Raw genomic sequence first — 25,775 nt, forward strand, 5'->3', positions numbered from 1 at the left:
TCAAAAAAAGGATTTACAATACAGAAATGTCCAACTTCTGAAAAGTATATTCATTTATGGGGGGCGTCATGGCTCAGGTGGTTAAGGCGCCATACCATGAATGCGGGCGACCCGGGTTCGATTCCGGCCCGAGGTCATTTCCCGATCCCTTCCCGTCTCTCTCTCTCCCGCTCATTTCCTGTCTCTACACTGTCCTATCCAATAAAGGTGCAAAAAGCCCAAAAAAATATCTTTAAAAAAAAAAGTATATTAATTTATACACTCAATACTTGGTTGGGGCTCCTTTACCATGAATTACTGTATCAATGCGGTGTGGCATGGAGGTGATCAGTCTGTGGCACTGCTGAGGTGTTATTGAAGCCCAGGTTGCTTTGATAGTGGCCTTCAGCATATCTGTATTTTTGGGTCGGGTCTTTCTCATCTTCCTCTTGACAATACCCCGTAGATTCTCTATGGGGTTCAGGTCAGGCAAGTTGGCTGGCCAATCAAACACAGTAATATCATGGTCAGCAAACCATTTGGTAGTAGTTTTGGCACTGTGGGTAGGTGCTGAGTCCTGCTGGAAAAGGAAATCAGCATCTCCAAAAAGCTCATCAGCAGATGGAAGCATGAAGTGCTCTAAAATCTCCTGGTAGATGGCTGTGTTGACTTTGGACTTGATAAAATACAGTGGACCAACACCAGCAGATGACATGGCACCCCAAATCATCACAGACTGTGGAAATTTCACACTGGGCTTCAAACGTCTTGGATTCTGTGCCTCTCCACTCTTCCTCCAGACTCTAGAACCGTGATTTCCAAATTAAATGCAAAATGTACTTTCATCTGAAAAGAGGACTTTGGACCACTGAGCAACAGTCCATTTCTTTCTCTCCTTAGCCCAGATAAGACACTTCTGACATTGCCTCTGGCTCAGGAGTAGCTTGATATTAGGAATGCGAAAGTTGTATCCCCTTTCTTGAAGATGTCTGTTCGTGATGGGTCTTGATATACTGACACCAGCCTCAGTCCACTCCTTGTGAAGCTCTCCCAAGTTCTTGAATCAACTTTTCTTGACAATCCTCTCAAGACTGCGGCCATCCCTGTTGCTTGTGCACCTTTTCCAGCCACCCTTTTCAGCAATGACCTTTTGTGGCTTACCCTCCTTGTGGAGGGCATCAGTGATCATCTTCTGGACAATAGTCAAGTCAGCAGTCTTCCCCATGATTGTGGTTGTGTGTACTGAACTAGACCGAGAGATACACTGTGTTCATACTGTTTTACTCAAACTCGAAATGAAATATTCTAATATTTTGAGATGGGTTTTTTTTTTTAATGTTTTTGTACTGTATGCCCTACTGATTAAAATTAAAATAGAAAAATGCTTGAAACATTTTAGTTTATGTGTAATGAGTCTATAATATATAACATTTTCACTTTCTTAAATAACTGATGGAAAATATTGAACTTTTTCACAATATTCTAATTTTTTGAGATGCACTAGTATTTTGCTCATACACTCATCAGGAGCTGTGCTTTTAGGCACTGTGTAAATATCTATATTACTCCTAGGTCAAGTTAAATTGGTTCAGTTTGTAAACCATTCAAAAATACATATATTTTTAATTACAGTCTTCTTTAAAACCAGCACTAGTTTTGCTCATGCATCTAAAACCTGAATTTTATGACACTTACTAGATATTGCAAAATGTGCTGAAATACTATCTTGCTGTTAGATTTTTGCCATATTGCCCATAGCTACCTTAGGACTACGGGTTATAAACTCCTGCATGAACGATGTGAAAATTATGCCACAGATACCTATTTTAAGAACACTAATAGTTGTACCTCATTTCATTGCGGACCACCAGGGGCAGTTTCCTCATGCAGGAAACTAGTGGAATATTCCTTATGACCAACCCCACATGTATAACCTATAAAAGTTCCCCCCTACATCATGTTTGTCTTCTTTCCCTTTCTGGTTGAGTAGCTATGGAAGTGGATTCAACCGTCCAAGCACAGCACTCTATCCACTTCTTGCTTTGCTGTTGTTAAAGGTAGACTGCCTTTCAGATTTTTCATACTATTTAGTTTTGTATTGATCTTGTGCAATGCAGAAATGTTACTGGATACCTTGAATTCCCCTCTGGGATTAATAAAGTATCTATCTAATCTAATCTAAAAATAATTTTCCCGACACCCAATTATTTTTGTTTAGTGGACCAAAAGCTACTGAATTCAAATCAGAGACTTCCAGTTTTATTAGTTTTTTAAAAATAGAACAATTAATTAATTGAGGGCCATGTGGCCATAAATTCTCCGCTATTTTTTCCTGCTTCACCATGACGCAATACAAGATACTACATCAGGCATCACGTGGTGGGTTTTCCCTGTTCACACAAGGCATCGTGGGATACAAATTTGAAACAGGAGAGAAAAATGGAGGACATGAGTGTGCGAATGAAACGTGAAAGACCGACTACAGTAACAGAAAGCGAAAAGAAAAGACGTTATGTTGTGAAGGAAAGGAAACACAGGACCAAACTAATAAATATCGGCGGTCAGCGAGCACCTCGGTGTGATCAGCTGTTCGTTTAGCGACAGAATGATGGAACTGTCAGTGCACGGTCAAAGGTAAACCTGCGCACGCGCGCACACACAGACTTCCTCTGTCTGCTTGACTGCGCGAAGTGAGCGATTTCATGCACACTATTTGCTCGGAAATCCCCTCAAATTAAATAACTTCCCAGCCACAGAATGACCTGATATTTTGTGAGATATTACAGAAATAAACATATATCACAATGACCAAATTTCAGAAGGAACTAAATTTCACCGATTTTATGAAATCGAAAGGCCATCTAGCTTTAAATTTGCACCATCAAAGAAATCAGGGTCATTCTGGTGTTTGCCTTATTATTAAAATCACCACAGGTGATTGCTTTGTTAGAACAGACACATTGTCTTTTGTTTGTGTCAGGGCGTGAATAAATATGTGTTATTTACCAGCTGGGAGGGCCGTATGGTGAAATACCGTGACCGAGGTCTTGAAAGTACTGAGCGAGGCCCTCTGGGCCGAGGTCACGGTATTTCACCATACAGACCGACCTTAAACTGGTAAATAATACATTTATTTTTTTCTTTACCAAATTCTAACAGAAAATGAGCGCGCCCGAAAGGGAAAACCGAGCCGAGCCGCCATTTTGAATCCTCATTCACGGCTGTAATGCAAATTGCTTCCTCCTCAGTATACAAGTGCACTTCCATGGCAGGAAAAAACTACATTTTGTTGCCTATGTAGTCCCCTATTTATACAAAATTGAGTCATTCAGGATTCAGCCACGTTTTTGCTCGGCGTTAGCAACAGTTACAGGTTTTCAGCTTTCTCCTGAAATGTTTTCCTTTATTTCTTCTTCCTCAGGGTAGTAAAACTCGCTTTCGCTGTGAAGACTGTCGTTATCACTATCCATGATGTAAAATTAATGCTATTCTCCTGAGAAATGCAAAAATAAATGTTGATACAAATTGCTACTATGTTTGTTGTTGTGAACGAACGAGTCGCCAGAGGTCCATAACCTGGGTCCGTACCGTAGGATATGGACCCGCTCGCCAACCAATCAGAGCACGGGATTTGATGGAAACCGGACCGCGAAAAAAATAAAAGGTTTTATTCTATCCACAGTCACTGGATATGAGCAATCGCACGCTCTGATAGCCTAGTAGTAGAGTAGCCAATCAGCTCATATACTGTGATCAGAGAAAAACAAAATGGCGGAGCGTGTTGCTGAACCAACCGAGGATGAAATAAAAACTCTACTCAAAAACAAAACCCCAAAAAATGTTCAAGTATTTAAAAGAAACATAAATAGTTAAAAGAATATAGGTTTTTTCCCCCAATATCTCCTGTTCCACACTCCAGCCCAGTCAGTGGCTGTAACGCAACTTTAAGTTAGTTTGCCAACCGCCAGAAGAAAGGAGAAGAAAACCCCAAAAATACAAAAAAAAAAGCAACAAAATATGGAATAAAAATATTGGATGGTAAGAATGTCTTTTTTTATTTTTCAAGAATGATCATTATCGCATTTTTCACAATTTGCTCCTGTCATTTCGCCAGTTTGTTTACATTCCTAGCAGAAATTATTTTGTCTGACATTTTGTATAAAGTTTTTATTTATCAAATTTGCAAAAAATAAAAATGCTCCATTTCTTAAAACCCAGTGAATGTGGATAGAATAAAACAGTTATTCCACTCAGTCTCATCGTACGTGGCTTATAGCCGACTCGGTGCTACCGTACGCACCTCATCAGCTATCAGCTCATGTACGACTCGATTTCGTGGAATAACCGTTAAATATGTGTAAACATGGTTATGCCATTGAGTTGATCATTCGTAGAATGAAGGATTATTCAAAATATATTACAAATATGAGTATGTATAACCAAACGTGATCTCTCTCAGCTCTTAAAAGGGTTATGTTTACGGATTAAAAATATCTTTGCACTCGGGGGCGTCATGGCTCAGGTGGATGGGGCGCCGTGCCGTGGGTCCGGGGACGGTTCCGGCCCGAGGTCATTTCCCGATCCCTCCCCGTCTCTCTCTCCCGCTCGTTTCCTGTTTCTGCACTGTCCTATCCAATGAAGGTGCAAAAAGCCCAAAAAAAATCTTTAAAAATATATATATATATATATATATATATATATATATATATATATATATATATATATATATATATAAATCTTTGCATTCTACACTGTATTTGGTTTAGTTGTTGTTCAGAATTGCATCAGATTCATAGATATGTGATTTTCATGGACAACATTACTGATGTGATTTCTTAATAGTTAATCTCGGAATCAAAATTTATTTATACCATGTATTGTTTTTCTTAAAACAAGTAGGTTTTATTTAAAATACTTCAAATGTTCCTCTTATTTACAAACTTTTACAGAATAGCCTCCTGGGTGAAGCTCCCTCACAAAGCTGGTTGAGAAAATTCTAGAAGTGTACAAAGCTTTATTAGATATGCTGTTAAGGATAGAACACAAAATAGTTTGGAATTGTTGAACATTTTTATGCCTCCGCCACCGTAAGGTGCAGGAGGCATTATGTTTTCGGGTTGACCGTCTGTCCGTGCGTCCATCCGTCCGTCCGTCTGTCCGTCCATCCCACAACCTTGTGAACGTGATATCTCAAAGGCTAATGAAAGGAATTTCACCAAACTTTCACCATTTGTGCATTTGGGGACAAAGATTAAACTGATTAGATTTTGAGATCAAAAGGTCTAAGGTTAAGGTCACTGTGAGGTCAAATGTCTGTCCGAAAACCTTGTGAACACAATATCTCCAAGACTGATACAAGTAATTTCACCAGGTCAAGATTACTGTGAGGTAAAATTTCTATCCCCAAATCACAACTTAACAAGGCGTGTAGTCTACCGGGCGGAGGCATCGCCATCAACACCGTTGGTGTCGAGTTCTATCTAGTTCTTGGTCACTGTATAAATCCCATGTGTGTTATTCCCTAGTGTTAATGACATCATTTTTATTCTACAATAATAAAAAAGAGCAAATATGACCAAAAAAGGTGGCACGGTGGTGTAGTGGTTAGCTCTGTCGCCTCACAGCAAGAAGGTCCGGGTTCGAGCCCCGTGGCCGGCGAGGGCCTTTCTGTGCGGGGTTTGCATGTTCTCCCCGTGTCCGCGTGGGTTTCCTCCTGGTGCTCCGGTTTCCCCCACAGTCCAAAGACATGCAGGTTAGGTTAACTGGTGACTCTAAATTGACCGTAGGTGTGAATGTGAGTGTGAATGGTTGTCTGTGTCTATGTGTCAGTCCTGTGATGACCTGGCGACTTGTCCAGGGTGTACCCCGCCTTTCGCCCGTAGTCAGCTGGGATAGGCTCCAGCTTGCCTGCGACCCTGTAGAACAGGATAAAGCGGCTAGAGATAATGAGATGAGATGACCAAAAAAAAAAAAAATTTGACGTGTGTCCAAATTTTTGGCCCACAGTGTAAAATTCAAGCTAATAATCTAGACTAACTGTGAGAAAGTACAAACTGAGCTGTACGTGATGCATAAACTCACCACAGTACGCAGTTTGAGGTTCTCTTCCTCCAGACTCTTGAGCTTCTTTTGCAGGAAATCATAATGGCCGTAGTTACTGAGAGAAGAGTTTGACTCGTTTCGCCTCATCCTAACAATGACAAAAACCACAAGAATGATAAATCACCAAAATTTGTGAACATTTCAAAGAGGCATATCATCTCTTCTAAGAATCGTGTGTGTGTGTGTGTGTTGTACATACGGTGCACGTGATTCCGTAGCAGCTTCTATCTCCTCAGTGCTGGCATACAGCTGCAGCAGATCATCTCGCATAGAGAGGTCATGACGCAGCTGAGCAATCTACAGTGTTACACACCGTCATTACATACCACTCAGTGTGCTTCAGTATCATTTAATTTTTCCTGAATTGAAGTATTCAGAATATCAGATTGTTTTACACTAATCATAATAATAATTCATATCACAGTGTACTCAACTGAATAAATTAAACACATATAAACCGCGGGTTTTTCATAGATCCTGTACATCTTGTACGTTTGCTTTTTGACTGAACCATCTGAGGTCAGACGAAAAGCATGCATGTCTCCACAAGGACTTCACAAGCTCCACAGTGCATACTGACCTCCTCTTTTGCGACCTCCAGCTGTTCGTCCAGCAGCTCATTACGTTCTGTTAAGGCCTTGTTCTTTTTCAGAAGTGACTGGCCAATTTGAGCTGCTAGCTCGAGATCACGTTCTTTCTGTGGGTTGGGAAAAAGGGCATTTGGGCTGTTAGTGCGAAATTTAAAAAAAAAAAAAAGTGCACATCGTTAACATGCTGTTCTTTTCTTACCCGTCATTATATAATTTCCAAAATCTTTTGTAATGTTTAAAAAGGCTCCTAGACCTGTAGCAATCAACAAATGTTAAATAAAACTGTTTTGCGATACTGAAGTGCAAGGGATGTGGGGTAGGTTTCCTGATAACAATGCACTTTAGTGCTAAAGAGTGAGTTTAAAGACGGTCTTAAGCATCACTGTCTCTGTACATGGTTTTCCTGAACTCACTCATAAGAAGGTCTCTGAAGAACAACTTCACTAAAAGCATCTTTGCAATGTGCATCCTTGACATAGTGTCTTGCAAAAGTATTCATCCCCCTTGGTGTTTATCCTGTTTTGTCACATTACAAGACGGAATTAAAATGGATTTGGGGGGGGGGGGGTGAGCACCATTTGATTTACACAACATGCCTACCACTTTAAAAGTGAAAATTGTTGTTTTATTGTGGGGAAGCCATGGCCTAATGGTTAGAGAAGCAACTTTGGAACCAAAAGGTCACTGGTTCAATTCCCTGGACCAGCAGGACTAGCTGAAGTGCCCTTGAGTAAGGCACCTAACCCCCAACTGCTCTGGCAAGAGTGGTGGTGTACCTTGTGTCTGACTAACCAAAGAAAAGCTGATGATGTGATCATCAGTTTGGGTGGTGCCCGACTGAAAGAAAGATTGTGACACAAACAATAATTAAGATGAAAAAACAGAAATCTGGAGTGTGCATAGGTATTCACCCCCCCCCCCCCCAAAGTCAATACTTTGTAGAGCCACCTTTTGCTGCAATTCCAGCTGCAAGTCTCTTGGGGTATGTCTCTATTAGCTTAGCACATCTAGCCACTGGGATTTTTGCCCATTCCTCAAGGCAAAACTGCTCCAACTCCTTCAAGTTAGATGGGTTGCGTTGGTGTACAGCAATCTTCAAGTTATGCCACAGATTCTCAATTGGATTGAGGTCTGGGCTTTGACTAGGCCATTCCAAGACATGTTTCCCTTTAAACCACTCCAGTGTAGCTTTAGCAGTATGTTTAGGGTCATTGTCCTGCTAGATCATGAACCTTCGTCCCAGTCTCAAACCTCTGGCCGACTCAAACAGGTTTTCCTCCAGAATTGCCCTGTATTTAGTGCCAGCAATCTTTTCTTCAGTTCTGACCAGCTTTCCTGTCCCTGCAGACAAAAAACATCCCCACAGCATGATGCTGCCACCACCATGCTTCACTGTAGGAATGGTGTTCTCAGGGTGTTGGGTTTGTGCCTCACATGGCATTTCCCATGATGGCCAAAAAGTTCATTATTAGTCTCAGCTGATCAGAGAATCTTCTTCCATGTGTTTGGGGAGTCTGCCACATGCTGTTGGGCAAACTCCAAATGTCTTTTCTTAAGCAATGGCTTTTTTCTGGCCACTCTTCCACAAAGCCCCACTCTCTGGAGTGTACGGCTTAAAGTGGTCCTATGGACAGATACTCCAATCTCCACTGTGTATCTTTGCAGCTCCTGCAGTGTTATCTTTGGTGTCTTTGTGGCATCTCTGATTAACGCCCTCCTTGCTCGGTCTGTGAGTTTTTGTGGACGGCCTTCTCTTGTCAGGTTTGTAGTGGTGCCATATTCTTTCCATTTTGCTATAATGGATTTAATGGTGCTCCCTGGGATATTCAAAGTTTGGGATATTTTTTATAACCCAACCCTGATCTATACTTCTCCATAGCTTTGCCTCTGACATGTTTGGAGGCTTCTTGGTTTTCATGTTGCTTGTTTAGTAGTGTTGCAGAGTCAAGGTCCTTCCAGAACAGGTTGATTTATACAGACATCATGTGACAGATCATGTGACACTTTGATTGCACACAGGTGGAGCTTAATCATCTAATTATGTGACTTACGAAGTGAATTGGTCAGACCAGCTCTTATTTAGGGGTTTCATACGAAAGGGGGTGAATACTTATGCACACTCCAGATTTCTGTTTTTTCATCTTAATTATTGTTTGTGTCACAATAAAACAATTTTCACCTTTAAAGTGGTAGGCATGTTGTGTAAATCAAATGGCGCTAACCCTCCCAAAAATCCATTTTAATTCCAGCTTGTAATGCGACAAAACAGGACAAACACAAAGGGGGATGAATACTTTTGCAAGACACTGTAGGCATTAGTAGTTGCTAAATCCTGTCGATGAGGTTACATGGCATTCATTTTTAACCAAAAAACAATGAAATATAGTGTTTAAAATATGTTAAGAAATTGTATCATCATTAAGCATGACATATATAATATGCAAATTAATAATGAAACTATTTTATATTTTGGGACAATAAAATTTTTTTATTCCAAGCATGCATTTTTTAATTAAATGAACAAATGTTCACATGAAAGAATGAGCAAATATAAACTAAATAATGAAGTAAATGTTTTCTCTGTGCCCGCTCTTACCCAAACACGCAGTCAGGATTATTTCAACTGTTATCCACAATGCCAAGTTGGCAATGTTCTCCCTTATATATATATATATATATATATATATATATATATATATATATATATACACACACACACACACACAGTGTAAGAGGTGTAGAAATGTGTCTTATTTATGACACTAAATTAGATAAAATCACTCACCTAATGGAGTTCAATTTGATTAAACGTGGTGATATCAACATACGTAATTCCATAACATACTGCAATATATTCATAATGTTTTTTGTATATTTATTTAATAATTGACTCGATGTACTTGCAATGTACGAGAAAAATAATTGAATCCCGGCAGCAGATTCAACACCAGTTTCCACATATTGACTGTTCAAGTCCCACGGAGACGCAGCTCATTCTGTGTATTTGGCTGTGAGGAGACACTCTTTGCTGTGAAAGCGTGATCCAGGTCCATCGTAAGTTAAGAGCAAACTAAAGGGCTACTTTGGCTATGACTTTGTTCGGGAAATCCACGTTACCTTAACAATGCTTAATAAGAGGCAGTTCAAGATGCTCTTAGCCTTAAAGTGCATATTCTGGACCAATTTCGGTTTGTTTGTTTTTTTATATGAAAGTATGTCCCTTTACACACTCATCCAGAAGGGTAATTTTGCACAAGGCCATCTGTCTACAGCAGAAAAAAATAAAATAACAAAACGCGTCTGAAAAAATCCCAAGGGAGTCTGGAGCCAGATTCGTGACGTTACCTGCGGAAGCGCCAGCAGGCTGCACGAGCTTGCACAGTTTCAGTGCACAGCCTGTGTAGACCAAGTTTAGCAGCTAGCGATTTTGCATTGAAATATGGAATTGTCACCTGAGCGGGATGTTACTTCACCTTTGGATGAAGAACATAATGAGATGTCAGAACTGGGGCTTCATCTGTTTGGATTCGATGATGATTCAAGTAGTGAAGATGACTGAGACAACACCAGGGATGTAAATAATACGGTCGTTTTCTCATAAACAAACCAGCGCTGACGTAGGATTCAGAAGGAGGCGTCCCGCACGCAACATCACGAAAATCAGTGTTTGCCGGGAAATCCAAATGGCAAGTTTTTTCAGGAGGCGGACCAATTCAACTCAAATGCCTTGATTTCAACTGAATTTTTCTGGTATTGCGCAAGCTAAAAAAATTGCACAAAATGCAAAATGTGACAGATATTTGACCAAAGTTTAATATAAAATAGGAGAATTACATTGATCTTGCTCCTGAATTTACCCGTGATATGCACTTTAAGAGGCTTGCAGGAAACCCATTCCAGGCTAGTTTGGTCATTTTAGGCTTCTGTTGGCATGAACTTAGTTCCTCCCCTTTAACAGAGAGTGTAGTTTCAGGGAAGCCATAGTGTAATGGTTAGAGAAACAGCTTTGGGACCAAAAGGTTGCTGGTTCGATTCCCTGGACCAGCAGGACTGGCTTAAGTGCCCTTGAGCAAGGCACCTAACCCCCAACCGCTCCGGCAAGAGTGGTGGCGTACCTTGTGTCTGATTAGCCAAAGAAAAACTGATGATGCAGATTATCAGTTCGGGCATTGAACCCGACTGACTGACCGACCGTAGTTTCAGTAGGAGGAGTGGGATCAGGTGGAGAGAGGACAAAGATGTTCGTGTTTTCACTGCAGTTGTCTTTCTCCTTGGATGCAGCAGAAACTTCTAAAAATGACAAACTGTTCCTTGAATGAGTTTTATATTATAAAGCAGTCAGTTATGGGTTCTCACCTCCTCCAGAAGATGTGTGACAGCCTCAATGTCATGGTATGTCTTTGTAACCTGACCAACCCTCTCTGAGCACAGAACTGTAGAGGCAGGCAGAGTGACAAAGAGAGATCAAATGTTACGCATGGCCTACTTTCTCCAACAGGGTGAGGCATTCTTTGTTGAAATGCACAACCACACACTTTCTAGTGCAGTTTACGTTGAATATGATTGACATGCTGCACTGTAATGAGTCATCATTGTGTAATTTTATATATGCACATTATACCTAGAGCAGGAGTGGCACAGGCAAGCTTTACCCACTCTCAGCACTGAGCTTCTTAGCCTGATCCTCTTAAGTTACCAATTATGTGTCTGTGTGATAAATATACAGTCCTGTGTAAAAGTCTTGGGCACATGGAAAGAAATGCTGTCGGCCAAAAATGGCTTAAAAATAATGAAATGAAATGGTTCAATGTTAAAAAAAAATACTGTAATCAGGAAGCCATAATAAATGAAACAAAGTCAGTATTTGGAGTGAGACGACCCTTTGCTTTAGTCTCAGGTCCGATGAGTGCAGTTTTATAAAGAAATGAGCTGGAGGTTTTACTGAGCGTCTTCCAGAACCAGCCACGGTTCTTCTGGACACTTTGACTGTCACACTCGCGTCTTCATTTTGCACCAAAACTCAGTCGCCTTCATTATGTTTTCTTTTTTAATCTGAAAAGTCGTCTCTTATGACGACTCTTAGATGCTTTCACTTGATTAATATTTACCTAAGTAATTAATTTCCTTTAACATAATTTCTTTTAATTTTGATTTTACTTTATTTTAATTTCTTTTTAATCTTGGATTTTAATGATTTTACTTTAATTCTTTGTTACTGTGATCCTCGTAGATTTTGTCTGTGGGACGATTTTTGGTGATCCTCGTAGATTTTGTCTGCGGGACGATTTTATTTGGTGATCCTCGTAGATTGTGTCTGCGGGACGATTATTTGGTGATCCTCATAGATTGTGTCTGCGGGACGATTTTTGGTGATCCTCGTGGAAGAGCCACGGGAAGAGCGCGCTTTATGTGATCCTCGTAGATTTTGTCTGCGGGACGATTTTTGGTGATCCTCGTAGATTTTGTCTGCGGGACGATTTTATTTGGTGATCCGCGTAGATTTTGTCTGCGGGACGATTTTATTTGGTGATCCTCGTAGATTGTGTCTGCGGGACGATTTTTGGTGATCCTCGTGGAAGAGCCACGGGAAGAGCGCGCTTTATGAGTTAAACCCATAATAATTAATCTCGAGGCTGATTCCTTTTTTGAACTTTTATTTCATTTTATTATTTTATTTCTACTATTGTTTAATTCTTATTTTTCTTCCCCAATTATTTTATGTAATTTTATTTTCTATTGTTTACTGTTCTGCTTTTACTTCTGTAAAGCACATTGAACTGCCACTGTGTATGAAATGTGCTCTATAAATAAACTTGCCTTGCCTTATGTAATATGCTGCTCAGATACAAAGATTTTTTTCTGTAACATTTAATTTTGTGGCTGGAAAACAAACATTTGGACTCTAAAATGTTTCCATACTGACTCGATAATGTAGAAGTCATAAAACAGAAATCTGTAACAAAGCTTGTATGAAAAGAAAAAAAAATAGGGTGCCTAAGACCTTCACACAGTACTGTATGCGTGTGTTGTAAGTTAACCAGAAGTCAATAAAAAGACCATGAATGAAGAAGCAGGGTATGATTTATACGGTGGGTTTGCTATTATATTACACCAGGTTGTGGTATTTCATTGTTTTTGTGTGTAGATCTGTTTGTGTACATGCTACATACATCTCCAAACTCAATAGGACAACAGATGAGAACAATCATTGGTAAGAAAAACAACAACAATATACAATAGCAGCAGATAACTGACCATATTCACACGCTGGCCCTATTGCTGGGCAGGAAGATGACAAGCAGATATTCAACCGATACGGAAACAGTGGCTGTGCTCCAAAAACCTAATTTCTCTTTTAAACATACAGTAGCTATTGAAAACGCGCAAAACACACAACAGCGAAACCTAACTGGAGATTGAAGGGTGGTTGCACTTAAAAGATGGTAGTTGGCTTGATGTCTTCCATTTCTCATGAAGGAAAAAAAAAAAAAATCCACAACCAAATCTACACGAACAGTTTGTGCGAAATGTAATGTTTGAAAAATGGGGCGCGTCACCACAAAATGAGTCCAGATGGCTAAAAAAAGAAAAGCGGTTTTATTGGAAACTTGGTGCAACCAATCCAGAGAAATTAGCGAAAATGTTTAAGGTCCCATCACCTTCGTCATTATCACAGAAAATCAAGTTTGAAGAAAATCAGCTGCAAACTTTGGGATGTGTAAACTGAAATTAAAGCATAGCATACATTTATTTGGCTTACAAAATCATATTTATAGGCGGGCTTACTTCAGAATTATTCACTGAAGGTGAAGGAAACGTCGGTGAATAATAACAGATGAAGTCGAGGTTATTATTCACCGATATTTCACTGAGCCTGAGGTGGAGAATTGTTTTAGTATAAATACACAGGTGATTCATTTTTTTTTTTAAATCATTCAAAAATATGTTTTTCCAAATTCCTCAGGGATGAGAATGGGACATTTAAAAAAAACTCTGAAATGTCTGCCAAGGGCAGACATAATACACGCAAAGCGTGCATGGGGGGGGGGGGGGGGGGGTTTCAAAGGGGGGTGCACCTTTTTATATATATATATATATATATATATATATATATATATATATATATATATGAATGTTTTCAAATTCAATGATGGTTTAAAACATTTATAAACTTTAAGATAACAAATTCCTATATATCGTAAGCAATAATGGAGGCAACCGTAACAATATATTAGATTCCTCCTGACTCCATCTTTGACAATTTAAGTAAAACGTACCTTTGTGCTTTTTTGTTTTGATGTGCTCCTGGATGTTTCTAGCTCCTCTGTTTCCATAATTGATCATATCTGAGCACAGAATACACAGAACCTTTCCCGGCACGTCCACTTTTCGGATACGTTCCGTCAGGCACGTCGTCACAGTTTGTGTCCCTATCTGCACAGTAACGCTACTATCGAGCCATGCCCATTGGAAACAGTTCTTTATCCCGTTCGATTTATCGATTTCCCTGGCATGATCTTCATTTTTGCGGTCCAAAACTTTCGCCATATTGGCGAAGTAACTTTGAAAACTAACCAAAATAACCAGAACTTAAGAAGTGATCAAAATCATGTACGTATAGCTTGTTTCTCCGTGAATTGTAGAAGCGAGATAAAACTAGCGCCAAAACGTTGCCGGAAATCGTCGCGAGTTGTCGTTAGCATAAATATTGAAGAAAGCAATGACAATTTCCATTATCACAGCTGCAACTAATTTTGCGATGAGTGTTGCCGAAAGATGCTGGCGGGCGGTCAGGCGGTCCTGCCTGCTTGTGCCACCACAAGCCTCGCCTCGCGCCGACCCCCCCGAAATTTTCTCAACGGATTTACACGTTTCACAAAAATGACATTTTCAGCGGGAAAAACTCGGAATTCCGCAGATCCGCGGAAAATTCTCATCTCTGATTCCTAAAGCAGCATGCAAATGTAATGCACGCAGACTTGTCGACTTTTATACGACTCACATAAAACTTTGTTCTGAAATAAATAAACCACAATTCCACCTTACCTTCGAATAGTTTTAGACCAAACTTTGTAGCGTCTTTAGTGCTTTTAGGAACAGCATTTTCTTTCATAATTTGTAATTCTTCCTCACTTACGGTGACGAAGCGATTGGATGCCATTTTGCCAAGTCGCTCGAGGTGAATTGTGATTTATTTTATCCCTTTCAAAACAAAGTATTTTATGCGAGTCGTCGTAGACAAGTGACAAGTCTGCACGCGCCTTTATTACATTTGCTTTCAAAGTTTGAAATAAATGATCATAAATAAATAAATAACCTATGTATTTATACTAAAACAATTATCCACCTCAGACTCGGTGAATATCAGTGAATAATAACCTCAACTTCGTCTCAGTTATTATTCACCGATATTCACCGAGCCTGAGGCAGATCATTCTTAAATAACAGACTGTTATGGAAAATGTCATTACCCGAATCAATAAAATTATTTTGCAGTTAATATTTTGTGTCAAATTATTGATTTCTTTAGTAAGTAGCTGTGTAATAAGCGGGATAATGTACAGCAAGCTGGTTAATACTGCGAAATAAACCCCTTCAGGATGATTCGAGACCCCTCCACTTCACACCAGGGTCCTGCTTCACCCGGTCAGGGTTTATTTTGCGATAATAACCAGCTCGCTGTACATTATGCCTTACTTATAGCTGACAAAGTAACCTGAATTACTGTGTGGTAGCAGCATGATATAGTATGTCCTCCACTAACCCGTTAGATTAACATCGTGCATTAGCACTAGGCCATCCTTTAAAAAAATCCGTTTCCTGTCCACCGGGTGAGCAAAAAAAATTTTCAGTCGGGAGGGAGGGATTTTTTATATTATATATATATGGATGGATAAGAAATCGCTATGCTGTGTTTGCTTTTTCTTTCAGTACTTTTTTATTACAAAAGCAGACTCATTTAATAAAATATGACAGTTTAATCAACTGAAACTTGTACAAAAACTTTAAGTTAGCATTTTAAATGCTGACTGCAGCATTTGCAAAACTTTTACAAAAGGTACTTAAAATGTCCGACACACGGACTTTTTGTAGTTCTAAATCGAGCGTTAGGCCGAGTTCGGATGAAATTACACTATTAAAATGATCACTGAATGATTTGTTTTTCTGAGTCTTTACTATTTTGTTGTTCGCTAGAATACCATTTTGCGATTTCACACTTAAGCAAATGTTTGAAAACTCCGGATCTCCTTCCTTCATGGTGGCTGCCATTTTTTTGTGCCGCACGGCGCATGCGCAGAGCTGATTCAGTTCTATAATCTGCGCGGAATACAGGGCTTTCCACAAGCGCCGGCTGCCGGCCATACAGCCGACTACACAATTAAGTCCAGCCGGCTACTTTAATGACTATTATTTTTGTAGCCCACAGGCTCTAAATATTAATTTTCGATTTTAATAAATTAAATGTTTATCTAACGGACTGACAATAATGTCAAACTGAACTGCACTCATTTAAGTTGTGATTCGCGCTGTTTGTACCGATAATAACCACAAATTCCCCGCAGACTTCGTTGATCAAGGGAGAGTAACCCATCCGCGGCCCCGACATGCGGTGTGCGCGCGCGCACTCGGCAGAGGCAGTAGTGTGTCGGGGCTGTCGGAGGGAACAGAAGCAGAGATAACGCTTATTTTGTCTCCGGTAAACCAGTCTTCTCTCATTCAATTACGTGCTGGCATCAAAAGACACCGTTGGTTGTAAATGAGCCCAAACTGAGTGGTTGGAGTGTATTTTCATACACAAATGGAGAAATGTTCGCTGAGTGTGTAATTGTGTAGCCCCACTGCAGACCGTTGTCGTTGTTAATTCATAGCATGCTCAGCTGCGTGAATGTGTCATGCACCAAAAATAAGAGATTTACAAGCCAGGAACGCCTCATGATGCAATACGCAAGAAAAGAAAGAAGACTTACTGCCATTTTACTTTGCATTTGAGTAAAGTGAATAAATAAATGGTCTGTGGAAAATAAATTTAATCCTGGGAACTGCGTGCACAGGAGTTTATTTTGTGTTTACTCCCCCCCGGCTGGCTACTTATTTGTCATGGTTGGCTAGTATGAGCCTTAGTGGAAAGCCCTGGGAATGCGGAAATGTCAAGTTCGATTTTAGATTTACGACCCCGAAAAAAATGTCGAAAAACCGACGTTAAAAAAAAAATTCAACCGCACAAACGGCACTCACCCGGCCGGTGGACCGGAAACAGGACATTTTTTAATAATGGCCCTACCACACTGTATGCATTCTCGTTCATCATTTTCCACGACTCTTTAAGGTCATAATAACATCAGTGCAACAAATTTTCCATGCTCACATTATGCATATCCCTGGACAATATCGCTAATGGAAATGGCACCGATTATTTTTTTTTTTGTCCAAGTTTTGCTGCATCACTGAGTATCTCAAACAACAGTAAAGTCAAATGACTTCCCCATGTGACTTCCATGACTGAGCAAAATTGTTCAAACAACGTTTACAGCAGGCTGCACTGATTAAGGTGAATGATTAACGTACACAAAGGTGATAAAAACAGGCTTATAGTCAACACTGGCAGGATAGTTTCCATTCTTTCATGGACTAAGTGAGATGCTGAATAAAACGTCCTCGAAATTATTACTTGCCAATAAAAGATGATGAAACACTCGGCTATCTTTGGTCTGTTATAGCTAGTTAAGGTACTAACTAGGAGTACTGTAAAACACTGAACAGGATCTGTAGGGTGTAGCTTGGATTCTAACTACAGGGTCACAGGGGACATTTGTGCTGTGCTGTAGAGCTGCGTGCGCCAAGAAGCGTCCTTGACCTTGTGTAACCTTCTACACGTTAAATGTGCACGTTTAAATAGTAAACTCATCTCGCTGCTCTGAGGGTAAGATCTGATCATTCGGATCATCCAAAGGTTTTAAAAAAAACAAATGTACTGTATGAGTAGCACGCTGTGTGAGCACAATCGCTATCAGGCGCGTTAAAATGTAAATAAGTTTTCTAGAATTTCACCAAAACTCATTGAATTTTCAGCATTGTAAGAGAACTCCCTAAAGTATTATTCAGCAAAACCCCAGAATGATAGCACAAATCTAGAATTTTTAACAGAATTTTAGTTCTTAAAATTTAACGTAATTATGGACGTCACACCCGTGAAAAATCACTTTGAATGCTGTTTTGAAAGTTTTGATCAAATATTCTCTATAATTAAAAAAAAAAAAAAAAAAAAAAAAAAAAAAAAAAATCGCTTAAATATTATAAACAGTCTTTTAATATATCAAAAAATAATTTTGATAAAGCAAGGAAATTCGGAAGAAAATTTGTTTTTTCTTTTGCTTGTTGTGCGCGTCACGCTACCAAAATCTAACTAACCCCTTCATGAACAATTCCAACTTTCATGGACTTGTAGCGCGAATAAACCTTTCAAAAAATATATATAATACTTCTCACCCAGTAAATTAGAATCCTGGTGATTTATATCCTCGTAGCTTCAATAGATCTAGAGATTTAGTCGATTTAGTAATTCCCAAACTCTGTGAAACACGCCAGCCATCTATGGTGAGAAGTGCTGCTGTAGTTGAGAAACTCTCATTTCTCCCGCTTCCAACTAACTCTGTGACCCAGACCAAAATAACAATGTCATGCTCATCACTTAAGGATGATTTATGCCAAGTTTCACGGAAAAATACAGCGAAATAAACTTGCTAGAAGCATTTTTAAAAATCCCAAACATTATGAAACATTTCTTGTAGGGTTTCAGGTTACAAATTTCGAGAATAGAGAAATTGCGGCACGGTGGTGTAGTGGTTAGCACTGTCACCTCACAGCAAGAAGGTCCGGGTTCGAGCCCCGTGGCCGGCGAGGGCCTTTCTGTGTGGAGTTTGCATGTTCTCCCCGTGTCCGCGTGGGTTTCCTCCGGGTGCTCCGGTTTCCCCCACAGTCCAAAGACATGCAGGTTAGGTTAACTGGTGACTCTAAATTGACCGTAGGTGTGAATGTGAGTATGAATGGTTGTCAGTGTCTATGTGCAGCCCTGTGATGACCTGGCGACTTGTCCAGGCTGTACCCCGCCTTTCGCCCGTAGTCAGCTGGGATAGGCTCCAGCTTGCCTGCGACCCTGTAGAACAGGATAAAGCGGCTAGAGATAATGAGATGAGAAGTTTGCCACTAAACTCGCGAAAATACTCCATCCTAGCGAGTTTCACAACCGAACTAGGCTACGTGACAGTCCGTGATCACCCAGGAATGTTCTGGAAGGTACGCTTCTAGGCACGTGCGATCGAGAAAGACGCCATGTGAAGGTAGTAAAGGTAGTATTTCCACTGTCTTATGACGTTTTTGCTTGTTTTAGCGCGATAAACAATGCATTATGGGTAATCATTAAAATGCTGATTTCAAGGTTAAAATGGGTAAAAACAACTAATTTATATAGATATTGTAAAAATTGTGCCTAATAGTTATTTCAGTACATAAAATCAGAACCTGAATTTTTTTTTTTCCCTATGTTATACCATTGTGCATCTATAGCATGCTACTCATCACTGATGAAAAGGAGTGCTGGATGGGTGGACGGACTTTTTGGACAACGGTGTGACTGTAGTCCAGCCTGTGTCCTTGCTTGTAAATCGAGCCACAAGTCTAGCTCCTAATCTAAATTCAGAAACCCACACTTACATGCTGACGTGTTTCCTTAAGGTTAAACAAACTATATTTGTTCAGAGAGAAAACAATCCCACCCTGATTTGATTTGACGCTGACCGCGTACGTGTGAGGACAACGTGATTAGTGATCATAAAAGCCTGATATACAGGAGTGGTCTCTTATGCGGTACTTTAAACAGTTCATGAAAGGGTTTCGTAGGGTACGCAGACAGACAGACATTCTCTCATGTCAGGTATTACCTACAGCACCTCACAGGAAGTCAAATTACACACCAATACTAGCCATTCAGACTCCTCAAGACAAACACACTGAACGTCACTTCTTTTCCATGAGAATTTAGAGACACAAATGGATTCCGTGCATTCTGATTGGGTTGATTTTGTTCCAGAAACAGCACTAATACAACACACTTCAAGGGCATCCAGGGTTCCTGCTGCTAGCGTTCAGTCTCCCTTCGCCGATTACATTCTCGTCCATGCAACGTCTTTTGCGTTTATTAAATCAACACCAGCATTCCACAACCCTCTTCATTTCTCCTCTCTTAATTCTGCCCTTTTCTCAGTCCAGGTCGTCATCATTACCTTTCACCAGCTCTCTGCACAGACCGTTGGTGCTCTCCTCCTGTTCCTCGTCATCTTCCTCATCCTGACTGATGCTGCTCTCTCTCTCGCTCTCCTCCGTTCCTGAGCTGCTCCAAACCTCCATGTTTACCTCGTCAGTCGCTGCTCCTCTACTGCAAGCCGTGCCTTTTTCTTCTTCTTCTTCTCCCTATTCCTTACAATCTGCCTGGACTTCTGTGCTGTCTGTCTGTATTAAGTGATAATCTGGTTGAATACCTCCAGCCTCTTGTACTAGACTTGCGCACTGACTCACACACCTGCGAGCTGTCAGGCTGCGTATATAATGACGTTCACGATAAATCCTCTCAGTGCTTCGGCTGCAGTGCGTTTACTGACGCTTACCTGGCTGCTCTAAGCCATGGGTCGAGATAAGACGAGAAGTGGGGAGGTGACGGAAAAGTTAAAACGAGTATGACTATCAAAATACTGGGGAACTATACATTCGGCCACTGATTTAATAATTGTTTAGGACAGAAATAACGATTGAAGGGAGCTGATTTGGTGGAATCTCGTTTTTAAAAAGGTTTAAAGAGACTTCAGAGAGTCAACACCCCCATACTAATGGTATGCTCCATTCTGGCACGTTTATTATCCATCTGGAGACACAATGCTATCGCAGAAGACCAGACTCTGTGTGTGTGTGTGTGTGTGTGTGTGTGTGTGTGTGTGTGTGTGTGTGTGTGTGTGTGTGTGGGAGGGAGAGATATTATTTCAGTATGATATTAGGTTTCATGGGTCAGTCCTCTAGCAAAATTAAAACAAATTCCTAAAGTGCATTTTTGTTTGAAGAGCTTAAATGTGATTTGGACCACAAAACAACCTGACAGTAGTTTTCATTTTAATCATCACTTGGTGATTAATGAAGTTCACTAGCAATATACCGTGTTGTCCTGAAGACTTTTGAGTGTAATATGAATCGGAGAATGAAAATCCTTATTATTTGGGTCGTTTCCCACTTCCCTGAAAGCACTCACCTTTTCCCTGCAGTCGCACTAAAGCTCTGGGTCATAGCCTAAAAATGCTACCTGACATCAAATATTTACCTCGAGCCACATCAATTTTTCAGCTCCAGACAGGTCAGGTTTAACACTGCAAGCAATGATCAGAGCTACAGACACCCCACAGAGCCCTAAAAATCTGACTACGGAGAGAGAAAACATGTCATAGTACCACGGTACTCTATAGCACTCAAGAATGCAGTTCAAAATTAGATATGGCAAGGAAAGTCAAAGCAGCAGGTCCGAGAATCTGAGGACTGAAAAGTCACCTTATCAATAGGCATATAACAATGCATCATGCAACAATAAATTGTGATACAAATTTATGGCAATTCGAATCAATGAAATAAAAAAATGAGTCATGATTATCATGCTACAAAATGTCTCAGCTTTTACTAGCTGTAATTGTGTTGCAATAACACACAATAGCGGGAATGTGTGACTTCAACCTATGCAGAAGTAACACAGCTCTAATGCCATGAGAAAAAAGGAACACACAAAAAGACAGATATAAACTGGGAAAGAGCTGCTGTGCGATTGATTGTCCAAATAGATTTAGCAAGAAATCAGAGCGCTCTTTTTACAGACTGCTGAAGAGAAGAGAAGCAAATGGAGGTAGAAAAGGCTTATTTGTTATTAAAGGTCCCATGGCATGGTGGTTTGTTGATGCTTTAAACGGGCTTGTGGAGGCTTCTGGATGTTATATCCGCAGCCTTTCTCGAAATGAACCCTCGGCACGTAAATATAGCCTCCTGGGAGAAAGCCCCATTTCAGCGCTTTTCCCGGTGCGTCGTTTTGCTAATGAGAAGCAGGAGGCAGGGAAGGGTAGAGGGTGGGGGAGGGGCTTGACCAAACTGCGCACACACATACTCGCTGCTATCAGCGCCTGTAACCACGCTGCTAAGACAAAACCCCGTTCTCCCTCGGACTCCTTTCGTAAACTCAACGTGACACAGAGAACAGAGAGTGAGAGTGTTCGGAGTGGTAGTTTACGAACGTATAATACCCTAGGCTTGAACACGCACTCCATAACCAAAGAGGATAGAAGCAGCAACTACAGCAACATAGCGCTTATCCAACAGAAGACGTGCATTGCGGAGCAATAGTCAAACATAAGCTCATAAGTTACAGTCAATTTCCAGACTAAACTCAGTTTAACAGAGCATGCTGCATGCTCTTTAGTTTTGTAGCGCAGATTACCTGGCTAACTGCAGGAAGCGGTTAGCTGCACAGCTAATGTAGCCATTGCTAGGCTAATGCACCGATTTTAAAACACGGCAAAACGACCAGTTATACACTTACTTGTTCGGTGTTTGTGGCTGATGCGGCAGGGATGCTTGGTACGGACCCAGGCTTCAGTGACAGTTGATGTGCAAACCCTGCCCTGTACTGTCCCAAGTTGTGGAAACATTCCTCAGGAAAATGCTTCCGACAAACATACACCGTCTTAGGTAGACTCGACGGCGTATTATTGAAGTAAATAAAATTAAGCCACTGCGTCTTCAGGGGCTCTCCCGTCGGCAGTAAAAACAGACTCTTTTCTGTGTTGTCACATCCATGTACAGCACAATTTCCATGTTTCGCTCGCTTAGGTGATGCCATGTTGTTGTGTCCTCTATGGTCTCCTCACTACAACTGGGCGGGGCAATCCATACAGTGGGTGGGAATCCAGAGGGGGGGCGTGGGGATCATCTCCCTTGCTGACGTAGTAAAGGGAAGAGCTTATCAATGCGCCGTTTTGACGCGCCATTCTCAAATGTTGGGCATAGTTTGGTTTAAACATTATGAAATTTCTAGCCACTGGGGTGACTTAAGAAGGTCAGAGGAACTCATTTTAACGTCAAAAAACCTCAGAAAGTGAAAATTTCATGCCATGGGACCTTTAACATTAATGTAAAACAACACTTTGTTATTAACACATACCCATACGTTATTGCACATTTAAGGTTTAATATTTAATGCAAAAGACACTATTAGAGCATTGGCCAATCACTTTATGATAAAATTTCCTGTCAACTATAAAAGTTACAAACCATCATCAAACTTGACCAACTGTATACAGTGTCTTGCAAAAGTATTCATACCCCATTGGTGTTTGTCCTGTTTTGTCGCATTACAAGCTAGAACTAAAATGGATTTTTGGAGGGTTAGCACCATTTAATTTATTAATTTATTACGCACAGCAAATAATAAATTTATTATTTATTAATTTAAATGCCTACCGCTTTAAAGGTGAAAATTGTTTTATTGTGACACAAGCAATAATTAAGATGAAAAAACAGAAATCTGGAGTGTGCATAGGTATTCACCCCCCAAAGTCAATACTTTGTAGAGCCACCTTTTGCTGCAATTCCAGCTGCAGGTCTCTTGGGGTATGCCTCAAGCTTAGCACATCTAGCCACTGGGATTTTTGCCCATTCCTCAAGGCAAAACTGCTCCAACTCCTTCAAGTTAGATGGGTTGTGTTGGTGTACAGCAATCTTCGAGGTATGCCACAGATTCTCAATTGGATTGAGGTCTGGGCTTTGACCAGGGCATTCCAAGACATTTAAATGCTTCCCTTTAAACCACTCCAGTGTAGCTTTAGCAGTATGTTTAGGGTCATTGTCCTGCTGGAACGTGAACCTTCATCCCAGTCTCAAACCTCTGGCTGACTCAAACAGGTTTTCCTCCAAAATTGCCCCGTCTTTAGTGCCATCCATCTTTCCTTCAGTCCTGACCAGCTTTCCTGTCCCTGCAGATGAAAAATATACCCACAGCATGATGCTGCCACCACCATGCTTCACTATAGGAATGGTGTTCTCAGGGTGTTGGGTTTGCGCCACACATGGCATTTCCCATGATGGCCAAAATGTTCAATTTTAGTCTCATTTGACCAGAGAATCTTCTTCCATGTGTTTGGGGAATCTGCCACATGCTGTTGGGCAAACTCCAAACGTGTTTTCTTAAGCAATGGCTTGTTTCTGGCCACTCGTCCATAAAGCCCCGCTCTGTGGAGTGTACGACTTTAAGAGGACCTATGGACAGATACTCCAATCTCCGCTGTGGATCTTTGCAGCTCCTTTACTGTTATCCTTGGTGTCTTTGTTGCATCTCTGATTAATGCCCTCCTTGCTCAGTCTGTGAGTTTTGGTGGGCGGGGCCTTCTCTTGTCAGGTTTGTAGTGGTGCCATATTCTTTCCATTTTGCTATAATGGATTTAATGGTGCTCCCTGGGATATTTTTTATAACTCAACCCTGATCTATACTTCTCCATAGCTTTGTCTCTGACCTGTTTGGAGGTTCCTTGGTTTTCATGTTGCTTGCTTAGTAGTGTTGCAGAGTCAAGGTCCTTCCAGAACAGGTTGATTTATACAGACATCATGTGACAGATCATGTGACGCTTTGATTGCACACAGGTGGAGCTTAATCAACTAATTATGTGACTTATGAACTGAATTGGTTGGACCAGCTCTTATTTAGAGGTTTCATACGAGAGGGGGTGAATACTTATGCACAGTTCAGATTTCTGTTTTTTCATCTTAATTATTGTTTGTATCAAAATAAAACAATTTTCAACTTTAAAACGGTAGACATGTTGTGTAAATCAAATGGTGCTAACCCCCCAAAAATCCATTTTAATTCCAGCTTGCAATGCGACAAAACAGGACAAACACCAAGGGGGATGAATACTTTTGCAAGACACTGTATATTGTAGGTCAAATGTATTTTATTGACAGTCCAAATGAAAAGGACACAGAACCTCCCTTTAAGCATTTTTTCCCAATACGCTTTGTGCATTTAAGGGAATATTTGAGTAACATGATAAACAGGACCCTGAAGTATGACGTCTACTTTTCAGAACCAGTAAGATATCTAGGGGTGTTCACACGGCAACTTTTACTCCGGTGTAGCACCGGGGCTGCCCCGGTAGAGCGTTCACACGGTACAAAGTTATAGCGGTGTAGCCCCTGAAAGCTGCTTAAACCGGTGCAAATCTAAAGGGGTGTTCACACGGCAACTTTTACTCCGGTGTAGCACCGGGGCTGCCCCGGTAGAGCGTTCACACGGTACAAAGTTATAGCGGTGTAGCCCCTGAAAGCTGCTTAAACCGGTGCAAATCTAACCCTGCTCGGGAGGTGGTTTAAGAAATTTACTCCGGAGTAAATGCTAGTTTGCGGGGCAGCACCGATATAAAATGGGACGTCTGAACGCTACAGGGGTAGACTCGCTACGCGTGAGGAGAGTTGATTACATACGGGCATTGCATAACTTGCATCCTGGTATTTTGCGCTTCCAAAATGGCGAATATCAACAACAACAGAACTGCGTGTCTTCCAGTGTTGCCAGATTTGGCAGTTTTAAGTGCATTTTGACGGATTTGAACATATTTTGGGATGGAAAACGTCAGCAATATCTGGCAACACTGGTGTCTTCATCCACGTTGTTTTCCCGGCGCTTGGTGATGCCATGACAACCGGGAAAAAGAAGTACAGTTTCACGCATGCGCATATTTCATTTCCGCATTATTACTATCGGAAATGATAGTAATAATGATAGGAAATGATAGTAATAAAAGGAAATGATATCAAAACTTTATTACTATCAAAGGAAATGATAGTAATAGTTTTTGCTACTATACGGTCGCAGAAACTGCCGTGTGACCGCAAGTGGGGCTGCACCGGTGCTAACACGCTTCTCTCTAGTAAGCAGGGTTGTGACGTGTGAACGCTGCGCAAAATTTACACCGGTGTAAGATATATCGCAACAAAATACATCGGTGCAGCATCGATGCAAATATGTGCCGT

General features: G+C 40.8%; 1 protein-coding gene across 1 annotated transcript in view; it reads right to left on the reverse strand.

Annotated features, from left to right (window-relative positions):
- Positions 1–25,775, reverse strand: part of hap1 (huntingtin associated protein 1) — a 72,410-nt gene that overhangs the window by 21,708 nt on the left and 24,927 nt on the right. The window contains exons 4-7 of the mRNA XM_060940683.1: positions 11,028–11,104; positions 6,662–6,778; positions 6,281–6,378; positions 6,061–6,169 (exon numbers count right to left, since the gene is read on the reverse strand). Coding sequence (XP_060796666.1) covers positions 6,061–6,169; positions 6,281–6,378; positions 6,662–6,778; positions 11,028–11,104 — 401 coding nt within the window. The remainder of the gene's footprint in view (positions 1–6,060; positions 6,170–6,280; positions 6,379–6,661; positions 6,779–11,027; positions 11,105–25,775) is intronic.

Source organism: Neoarius graeffei, chromosome 15 (genome assembly GCF_027579695.1).
Source record: "Neoarius graeffei isolate fNeoGra1 chromosome 15, fNeoGra1.pri, whole genome shotgun sequence".
In the NCBI taxonomy this organism is placed as follows: domain Eukaryota; kingdom Metazoa; phylum Chordata; class Actinopteri; order Siluriformes; family Ariidae; genus Neoarius; species Neoarius graeffei.